The sequence below is a fragment of the Morone saxatilis genome, unplaced genomic scaffold, assembly GCF_004916995.1.
Source record: "Morone saxatilis isolate NCDOM2014 unplaced genomic scaffold, NCSU_SB_2.0 Contig16, whole genome shotgun sequence".
NCBI classification, from domain to species: Eukaryota; Metazoa; Chordata; class Actinopteri; family Moronidae; genus Morone; species Morone saxatilis.
Genome location: NW_023339718.1, coordinates 4,578,978 through 4,590,232, shown reverse-complemented (window position 1 = coordinate 4,590,232; position 11,255 = coordinate 4,578,978). Strand labels below are relative to the sequence as shown.

General features: G+C 41.0%; 1 protein-coding gene across 1 annotated transcript in view; it reads left to right on the top strand.

The window, feature by feature from the left end:
• The window catches only part of rflna (refilin A), a 10,977-nt gene extending 4,526 nt beyond the window's left edge, over positions 1 to 6,451 (top strand). The window contains exons 3-4 of the mRNA XM_035658173.1: positions 3,053 to 3,162; positions 3,491 to 6,451. Coding sequence (XP_035514066.1) covers positions 3,053 to 3,162; positions 3,491 to 3,824 — 444 coding nt within the window. The 3' untranslated portion in view covers positions 3,825 to 6,451. The remainder of the gene's footprint in view (positions 1 to 3,052; positions 3,163 to 3,490) is intronic.
• Positions 6,452 to 11,255: the final 4,804 nt, after the last annotated feature.

Genomic DNA, 11,255 nt, shown 5'->3' with positions numbered 1-11,255 from the left:
TGTCAAAAAAGAAGAATATTAAGTCTGTATAAGTGTTGAAAATGAAAAGTTCCATAAACAGGAAATAATCTGCTCAAAATTCATCAAAATCACTCATTTTACACAAACTTCCTGCACTGTTTTAATTATAATATGAAATATTTTGGGGTCGTCAGTGTAAAATGATAGAAAAAGGTTCCCTTAAGGAAAAAAGCATGAGAACCACTCATGTAATCTGTTGAAGGATAAGTGTCGGTGGATTAGACAGACAGTGTGATACCGACATTAACGCATTAACTCGGGGATGTAAAGTCTCGCCGCCGTTGGAGGAGGTGTGTTTGCGTTGGCGTCTGCATTGTGCATTGTACACTGTGTGGGCCGCTCAGCTGCAGACCTGTTTTTCCTGGGCAGAAATGTGCTTCCAGCGGGACACTTTCTGTGTGCACACTCCTATTCACGAGTGTTTGCTTTGCACGAGTTGCCAGAAGAACGCGCCGTGGAGAAATACCTGGGATGCTCTCCATGCCGGAGCAGCGGAGGGAACACAATCGCATACTTACTCACGCAGTGTTTTCAGGTCACGAAGCAGCAGCAGCAGAAAATGATCGGCCTGCAGATGAACTGTTGGGAGGGTTTTTTTGTTCAGTTCTTTAGCAGCTGTGCAGCTCCACCGTTCACATGGTGTGTGGTGATGATCGTAGGTAAGACGAGCTTCACGCGGTGCTCTGCTGCTGTGCCCTTGGCCTGTTCTTGCTTGTCTCCTGTAAGTGGCATGTGTGCTTAACGGCGGCCAAACCGCAGCATGTGACAGCCTCCCCCTGTGTAATGTGAGAGGAGTTGTGGCCGGGGTGCCATTTGATTCAGATTGCTGGGTGTTTAGACGCTCGCATGCATAGAAAACAGTCGATAATAAACCTTTATTCACAGTGTCTGTTTGTCCCCTCCAGAGGTCAAGGGTCAATACTAAAACAGACCTGGTTCATACAGTTGAGTACAGTAAAGTTAACCTTGTACAATGTTTAAAGGTCCAGTGTGTAACATTCAGGAGGATCTATTATCATAAATCACCTGAATATAGGGATATTTGTGTTTTTGTTACCTTAAAATTAGCTTTTATCTACAAATTCCACATTAAATGTCCACCATGTTTCTACAGTATCCCAGAACAGACAAATCAAACACTGGCTCTACACTGCAAAAACCTTCCCTCTAGAAACACGGCACCACATATTCTTAAACATGATCAAAATGTCTCGTATTGAGCCACAAAAGCTGCCAATTTTTCTTAAAAGTAGCCTAAAAAATCTAGCCACTGAAAGTCGGTAATGGATGGAAAACTCGAAAAAATGCCAAAAATATCAGCAAGTTGTGCTTTAAGATACGCTGTGTGTCACATTTTACCTTTATTTATGCATATTGCATATTTTGATAACATTGCAGTTAATTGTGCAACATAAATCACATTCCTTCAATTTAGTTTTACTCCATAATGTGTTATCTCTCTCTCTCTCTGATTATTGGTGTGTTTTTTGTTGTATTCTGCCTCATATATTACTTTTAATCAGATTCTTTATTGCTGGTATATTTGTGTGTATGCGAAGCACTTTGTAAACACTGTTTTTAATTAAAAGGTGCTATACAGACTCCCACACACACACTCGGGTGGATATAGAGAAATATTCATGGGGTGGCAGAAATATACAGTGTGCTGATTTTATCACAAATAATCACATACCATAAAACCTTAATTAAAGGCAGGACTCGTTTACAAGCCTGGTGGGGCTACAGGTTTTGACAAATAAACGCAGGTCTCAATTAAAGGCCTGGTCTGGATTTTATAGAAATTCTTTGGATGTATAAAACCTCTCAAAGCTTGAGCGAGTTTTAAGCTTCTTAGATCACCTACACAAATATCAAATGTTTAAACTTTTGTCTCCACAATTCAGTTCTTCTGTTAATGTCACAGAAACCACGAGCACCAAAGTATCAAAAGATCAAATAAATGATTTGTGATTGATACGTGATTCAATAGAAGTAATATTCATACTGGTTTAAATAAACTGTGATAGTATTTACCATCTTTTGTTCCAAATAAAGGCAGGTTGAGTTGATTTATGTGAATATTTGCTTAGAAAACTCAGAAATGAAGATATTTAAATGCAAAAACTTTACATTATTGTGGCACATTAGTAAAGAATTGAATAGAAACATAATAGAATGATCATTTTTAATTGAACGTGTTATTAAAGCATGTTATTTTTCAAAACAAATCTTAATGAGTTAAATTCAACACCAAACTGAATGTAAGTAAAGCTTTATTTATAAAATACACAGTTACAAAGTGCTTCACAAACAAATATAAACATATATATGCACAATCATACATAAAACATATAAATACTAACATATGGATGAATAAACAAGAGGAAAAGAATAAGTTGATATAAAGGCGGCAAAATAAGACTCTATTTCCAGAAACAAGGCTTGTTTACTTCCCAGGTCGTCAGATACAGACGCGAGCTGTGTTCAAAGTTAGCTGCAATCTGAAACTTCCCCACTAGATGCCACTAAATCCTTATAAAAGGTTAGCTTACCGGCTAAGCTTAACCACGCCAGCTGACAGGCCAGCATCACCTCCTCATCGCTCTCCCTCTCTCTAACAGCATCGCCTTCTCTCAGCCTGGCGACCAGCTGCCCTGGAGACTCACGTTTACGAGTGTGTTTCACATTTCTGCAGCTACTGTGGGTCCAACATCTGTAGAGGCTGTGTGAGGGTCACGCGTCTCCAGCCCAGCCTGAACTTGCAGACTTACAGTACCACCAACACTTCATTTGGCTGGTCCCTACGCAGCGCAATTATCCAAATTAAAGTCGCCGCCCTGCCTCGCTGCGTTCCTCGTCTGATTGTTGTAGCAGCGCTGTCGTCGAGGAGTTTGTTTTCTTGGAGAGGGTGCAGTGGTTTTTAATTTGGGGGTCCCCAAGACATGCTGGTTTTTCCTGTAATGTTCGCTGGCAGCCGGCTGGTTGCAGACAGTTCATTGATGTTGTTTCTGTGTGTGTTTCCTCTCTGCAGCTGCCCTACCTGCTGCTGAACGCCACAGGAACAGACCCGAAGACCCGCATGCACCCCGTGTTCTTCGGAGAAAGCATCGAGGTCAACCCCAAACCGGAGCAGGAAATCAAGTAAGAGACACAGTGTGAACCCGCAATAGCAGCGGTTCCCAGCCACTAGGGGTCGCCAAAGCTTCGGGGGGGTTAATGGGTGTAAGAACCCAGGACACAAAAACACTGAATAATATCAAAAAAGATTATTAGGTCTGTATGATTGTTATAAATGATTAAAAATCTGATGGAGTTAGTTCACTGTTTGGGTTCATTATACAGTTTTTGATATAATATGAAATAACTATAAAAAATGTAACTTAGTCAGATTAATAAATTATAGAAAAAGGTTGGGAATCACCTAGTGGTCAACTTTAGATGTGTTTTCTAAAGAGATTCTCCTTTCCAGGTGCAACTCGGAGGTCAAGTACGACTCCGACAAGCATTACCGGGACCAGGTCTACTGCGCCCCCGTTCCCACGGCCACCTCCTTCAGCGAGACGGTGGTTGCGGTTCGGGACTGCACCTGGAGGAGCTACAAGTCGCAGGTGTACCTGGAGCCACGGCAGAAGCCCATCAGCTACCGGAGCACCACCATCATCTACCCGAAGCACGCCAAGAACACTTACCGCACCACGCTCAACTACAACGCCGCGGGCTCCCGCCGCTGGTTCGTCTCCACGGTGCAGCTGGAGTCGAGCGAGGACACTAGTCCCTGTATCATCTACACCGAGGACCTGTAGGGGGAGGAGCTACTCGGTGATTGTGTTCACGGAGGACGAGGAAAAAAAACCCTGTTCATCTTTACTCGCCATGGAGGGAACTCTGGGAAGCCTTTAGTGATATTTAGACTTTCTACTGATGCAGTCTTTAAAAAAAGGGAGTTGGTCCTCTGGCAGTTTAAAGCTGCACTTCAATGGTTCAATGTCTTATTTAATGCAAGAGCTGACAAATTGGTGGCCCCGTTGCTCTCCTTCGGGTTGGACTGTAACCTCGACGAAGGTTAACAGTCTGTGTGTGTGTAGAGAAAACCCAGTCACACCAATGCAAAGCTTTCTCCTGATACGCTTTATTGCACTTGTTTTCTATATATATATATATATATACATATCAATATATATATATATATCACAGTCCTCTCTGTGGGAATTTCAGTGCTGCATGTGAAAAAAATTGGACCAAAGATTATAGTTTGAACTCTTTGTAGTAACTCCACACGCTGACAGGACCGGACGCTCGCTTTACTGTTCATTTACTGCGTTCAATCACCAGAAACAGAGAATTAATGAGTCTGATCAAAAGACGGACGACGAAGTAACGAAAGGGATATTTGAAAACTTTGAGTTAAGATAAATAAGTTCTTGTTTGGAGGTGCAGAGCAAAACACTCAGTAAAGTTTTGGGGGGTAAAAAAAGAACCTTAATTGTTATTTATTAAGAGTTTAGAGTCACCAGGACAGTAGGACCACATCATGTACAGTTACAAGATGAACGTGTATGTTTGTATCAGTTTGTCTTTAACCTGTTTCGGTTTATTAGACAATCGGGGGAAGTGTTACTGAAATGAAGTAGTCTACTTCTCTATGGAAGTCAAACACAAACAGATAAAACTGTTTCCAACCTCATTCTGGACCCTTGGTGGCGCCGGCTATTCGTAAATTCATCACTAAGTTTATGCATAAAAAAACTCGTTAGTTAGCTTTGAAATGCAGAAAGGAGGCAGCGTAAATCGGTTGCTAGGAAACATCTGCATCTTTTTAGCAGTTGGTTTGACCCTTCCCAAGTCCCGCCTTTTTCCAAAGCCAATCAATCAACCAATCGAAATGATAAAAATAAAATTTACAGAGTGTTTAACAACAGCTAAACTAAAACCTAGATAACGGTAGTTAAACGATAAAAGCGACATATAGCCACAAATGAATGATTTTTTTGACCAACTTTCATATTTTAACAGCATTTGGCAGTTAGCTTGTGACTTGTGAATATGTGACTATTTATATATATTTCACTTTTATCTTTTAACCATCTTCAAAATGTGGCTGTCTTTCTAACATAGATTAGTTTAGCACATAGCATATTTGCTCAACTGTGATTGGACTACAGAGCAAACCAGGCGGTTCCCTAACCCCTAAACCCTGATCCTAGGGAACATAGGACCCTGGGAACATAGATTATCTCGTAAATTACCTGGTTAGCAAATTTTTTTTAAGATGTGAACATCCACTCAATACTAAATCAATATTTTGTGCCACTTTTGCTAACCTTAGCTAACTAAATGCTGACTATATATATATTTATTGATGTCGCTTTTATCTTTTAACCGTCGTCTTTCCAACATAGATTAGCCTAACACGTAGCATATCTACATACAGGAAAGGAGGAAGTTAACCGAGGCTTGCTCAACTGTGATTGGAGCTCAGAGCAAAAAGGGGCGGGGCTTAGGAAGGGTAAGTTCCCTAAACCCCTAACCCTAGAAGTGGGGAACAAAGGATCAACCAAACTCTACATAAGAGCTAATTTATGTACAGCACCTTTAAATTTCCGGACGTGTAATAAACTTTATTGAACTTACGAACAGCCGGCGAGCGTTTTCACATATCAACAAATTAATATTGATCCATTTTTCTGATCCAAAGTAGCTCAAAAACATCAGATTTCCCTGTTGAAGATGTAAAATAGATTTCTTTTTTAATTGAGCGACTTCTTTTTGTGTCTGTCTTATATATAAATATATATATTTAGATTATTTGAACCATGGCAAATATTGAAACTTCAGACTTTACCTCAAATCTTCTTAGGTATGAGTTTTATTTCATTGCAAAATGTGTATTCCCGACTTTCAGTTTCGGTCTTGAGCTTGCGGTCTTGTTAAGTTTTTGTTTTTTTATAGTGTGAAATACCCTCCAGGTAATAAAAAGAGGTGGGAGCGACGTGGAGGGCACAAAGCTGAGGTGGTGCATCAGTACTGTAAGATGGGTACTGGGGGGGTTCTAACGAGGGAACAGAAAGTTTATACAAAGAGCAAGAAGTCCGTTCTGCTCTTTAAAAAAAGGGAATAATTACAGAAGAGGTGATTGAATTGTTCCTGGTAAGGTGATGGAGAGTTTCGCTACGTGTTGATGGTCTGTGAAATGTCGTCGGGGGGGTGTCGAGCTCGATGGTTTTTATGTGAGATACGTTTTTTTGTGTTTCCTAACACTTGATTTTGTTACTGTAAAATATTTTCCTGTTGTATATGTGGCATCGAGGCACTTCATAATTCTTTATATTTTTGTACGTCAATCAGCGTTCCTGTTCTGATCAAAGGAAATAATTTAAAAAGATGTATATCCTAATTGAATAAAAAAAGAAAAGCAATTCCCAAACCCTAATTCTGTTGTACGTTTGTTGTTCAATTTAAGACTTTTTAAGACCATTATTAAGGTAATTTAAGACTAATTTTTACGTCCATACTGGCAAAAAAGTACAAAGGATGTGAAGGAAATTTGGTTTTGTTCCACGTCTGTTTTGTTTTTTAGTTTCTGTGAATTATAAATACAGTTTCTTTCCAAAAAACACACTTAAAAGGTCGATTGTGTAACATTAATATTCATATATGTCATTTAATAAGTGCATAATCACCTGAATATGGGAATCGTTGTGTTTTTGTTACCTTATAATGAACCTTTTATACTGCCATGTTTCTACAGTAGCCCAGAAGGGACAAACTAAACACCGGCTCTAGATAGGGGTGTTTTTTGCACGTTTTGTGACCACCGTAGTTTCTCCTCTGCGCTTGGAAGCAGAGGGTGAAGCGAGGAAGTTGCAATCTGCCACTAAATCCTTCACACTGACTGATTTACTTTTGTAAAACAGTAAAACAATTTTATTGTCCAAAATGTGGAAATTTTAGACGAAATCTTTTACGTACAGTGCAATTAAATGCTGCAAAGTCAGGAGCACCACTCTGTGTCCTGGTCCCATGGTTCCCCATTGTATAAAAAGTTCCCTAAACAGGAAATAATCTCCTCAGAATTCATCCAAATCAAGGAATCAAGAAGAGAAAAAGATCATTAAATTCATAGAATAACAAAAACTAATTAAAATAAATCAATATTTACAATTATATATATATATATATATATATAAAGAGGAAATATTATAAGTCCTGCAGTGAATCTTTAGAATTTACATCATAAAACATAAAATATGTCACTTAAACCGCAGTCGACAGTTTACTAAATGATAGAAAATGTTTTGTTTAGACTCCTGTAATTAAATCCAAGACGAAAAAGGTGTAAAAAAACAATAAAACTTATAAATCACAGGACTGAATATGAACTCTCAGTGGTGAGTTATGGGATGTAAAGCAGCACAGAAGGAACAAAAATAAGTCCCTGCAACATAAATCATGTTTTATCTCGGGTCCTCAGGGACGGTTTTACTCGCCCAAAATCAACCGATCGGCGAGTTCAGTTTACACGAAACCGTTTAACCGCCTCCATTCAGCACGATTCTGCCCAAAGACAGCAAACGACGAGTCCAAGCAGCTTCCACATCATTACTTATATAAGAACTTTGTTTTATGTTGTAAATTGAGACTAATTCCAGTTTTAATTACGTAACGAGTTACGTAAGGGCAGGATCATAACAGACAGTTTGACCTTCGTACGAGCTGAGCGACGGTACAGGAGATCACAGCTCAAGTGGCAGCTGAGCAGCACATTTATACAACAGCCACTGCGGAGTAACAGCAGCATTAACACGGGTGGTCTATTCTATTTCTGCAGGTTCAATTTAAGGATTTTTATTCATTATAAAAGGCAATTTAACACCTATTTTATGTCCAAAATGGGGTAAAAACATGAAACATATGAAGGGAAATCAGTATTGGCTCCATCTCTTGTTAGTTTTGGAGTTAATCCAGCATGATCAATACTAATATTTCCCCAAAACACATTCAGAATCAGGTTGATTGCCAAGTAGAGTTCCATGTACAAGGTTGCATGACAACAAACATGGTACAAGAGAAAAATAAAAAAACTCCTGGAAAGGTCCTGGAGAATAATTTGACAATCCAGGACATCTCTGGCTCACAAATATAAACTGCGCTTTGGGGAAATTGACATTAGTTTAGCTCATCACAGTTCAAATCAAGTTGAATTTATTAAATTTTACAGAAAATTCATCTGATAGAAAGTTAAATCATTAATTTAACATCACTGTGCATGAATTTATCAACAGCAACAATCACAGCTTTTGTGTGGCAATATTTTTCCACTTTGCATCCAGTAAACCTTTTTTTTTTAATCCTACTAACAGTTTTAAACAAAAAACACACATATGTGTACATAGGCGATCTGAGTGAGGGGCTAAAATACAAACATTTCCAGGATATTTTAGTTATTTTAATCAATTTCCAGGTGCTTCCATGACTGGAAAAACAGCCTCCATCATATTCGAGACATTTTAGAAGGCTAACATTCATATTTTTTGATTTTAGACTTTAAGACACTCTGATATAATCTTATTTTGTTCAATTTATGTAAAATTATTACATGCAGCCATGAAGAATCTCCTCCAGGATTGTTTTCATCCCCTTTAAAAATATGCATATACTGCCCCCTGCTGGTGCTCGACCTTCATTACTTAATGCACACACACACAAACACTAAAATAAGCGGACTCTGAGACCATGAATGGCAATAAGCTTTTTATTTAAACATTAAGGCAGTGTCTCTTTTTGTTTTTCATCTTTACACTGCTATCCACAAAGCTTGCTGGTGGGCATGTAGAATTTAAACCATGTGAATATTTCTTTTTTTTCTTTTTTTTTTTCTCGTAATACCAACCTTGAAGCAAGCCACATAAATATTTACATCTCTTCAGTTTTATATACAATCCTTGCTATTATACAGTGGGTTATAATAAAAAAAAAAAATCATTATGCACAAAATGGTTGAACAATGTACTGTTTATGTCGATCCCGCCCCGCCCTGCCCCGCCCGCTGCCACCCCCCCGGACAGTGAACACATCAGCGATCAACTTATCTGAACGACTATTTTTGATTTTGTGACATGATTGAAAACGATAAACAAAAAAAAAGAAAGAAGGATGCATGTTAAAATTCATTTTCAGTATACTTTTAAAAACATTAGTCGGTCATCGGTTTTAGGGAACAGCTGGATATGGCTTAGTCTGTTTACCGTCACATTCGTTCGATTTCATCAGCGGATAAATGATACGTCCTCGCCCTCCCCCCCTCGATGACATTACAAACCCCTTCCGTCAGTCGTTCTACAAACATGGCTGAGCTTTCTGCGGGGCCGTGGCGTGCTCGATGACCCGGAGGAGGGAGAGGAGGTAGTCCTATAACAGTCGTGTTGTGTGAGAGTCCGCAGTGACAGAACGAACCAGAGACCGGAGAGAGGTACCCCTCCCCAACTAAACGAGGCTCACCACGTCTGGGAGGACAGAATCCGTCCCCCGGTTGCACGAAGCCACGAGTTGGAAAGACGGGTGACCTTTAGAAATACTGCAGGAGAACGAGAGAACATGTCAACTAATGTTACATAAAACTAGCAGAGTGCTTGTGAACGCCGTTCCCCTCCACCTCCTCCAACCGCTACAAAACACAGAGGGAAGGGGGGGTGCAATGAAGTACACTTGAAGTATGTCGGAGGTCTCGTAGCGGAGTTCTGACGCGGGCCCGACGGAGGGGGGGGTCTGGTTTGGTGGTCTGGACAGTTAAAAAACTAAGGCTGTGATGGATTCTGAAGAAAAGAAAAATGCACACTGAACTGTTTTAGTTTTTTAAAAAAAGAGGACGTTTTCATTTGCTTTTTTTTGTTTGTTTTCAGATTTCCCTGCGTGGACAGTTTAAACCCTGTCATTGGGGGAGGTGTTGGGGGAGGGGGGGGGTGCTAAAAGAAAGAAATTGTGCGTCACTTGGTAACTTCAGTACTGTATATGTAAAATAAATGGCACTTAACACTAGGAATATCTCATAACTGTACAAAATCTGCCTGGATGAGGTCTCCTCCTCTAACGCAGTGAAAGGTCAACAGCTCCTAGACGGGGTTCTAGCGGTCGCCGGCTGAGGCTGAGCCCGCCGTCGGGGACCAAGGGTGGGTAAGGGGGTCGTAGAAAGATGGCTTTTTGTTTTGTTTTGTTGTTGTTGTTGTTGTTGTTGTCACCCCTCCGACGCGAGCGAACTCCGAGTGATGCTGAGGAGCTGAAGCAGCTTTGAGGTTTCGGTCTGCGCCTGCTCGCAGCGGCCGTAGTCGTCGTTCACTGAAATGTGATTGTCGCCGTGAGTGTGGGAAAGAATATCGGCGGCGAGACCAGAACAGATAAAAACTATACCTCCGCGGTGCTGTCTGTATTTATTTCACATGCCCTCAACCCCCCGCCCCCTCCCAGGAAACGCAGATCCTTAAAAATGCCATCGTGAACAGACTGACGACTAAGTGCTTAATATCCAAAAACTGTTTCAACAAACACAGACATGGTTAATATAAAAACAGTGAGAAAGTGTCACTTGTTTCAGTGCCATCCGTCTGGCAAATCACCCCCACCCCGCCCCCCAGGACGTCCTGAACGTCAACAGGGCCTTGGCGTTTCTCAGACCCGTCCCTAATATTAACAAGCAATGAACAGCATGTTTACACCTGTTAAAGCCAATGATATGACCCTCCCCGCAATCTCCTCTCCCGACACCCCCGGCGTCCCCCGAAGCCCCCTCGCCCGCCCCGCCCAAAAGGAGAAAGGGATCAGCTGGGAGGTAATAGGAGAGAGGAGGCGACCACTGCAAAAAAGTTCACCATCAGGAAATTGTACTAAAGGTCTCAGCTCACGTTCCAAACAAGGACTGGACTGAATTGAAAAAAAAAAGGAGCGAAAGAAAAAGAAAGAACAAGATGTCGACTCTCCTCCCCGTCCCCTCGCACGTGTTCCTGTAGTGGTAGCAGCTGCACAGGCCGCCTGCACCTGGAGTTCACCGGGAAGAAACGTGAGAGGGTCCTCGCTGTGCTCTCAGGTCACAATCCGTCACTCAGAGCCGCCGCCGCCGCTGCCACCGGGCTCCTGACCGAAACCTCCCTTCCACACAAGTGTCAGCACATAAGAGCGGTGCACCCCCAGAAAGGAGCAGGTCAATGTGTCTATATTGATAAGGCCAGTGAGGAAAAAGTAGT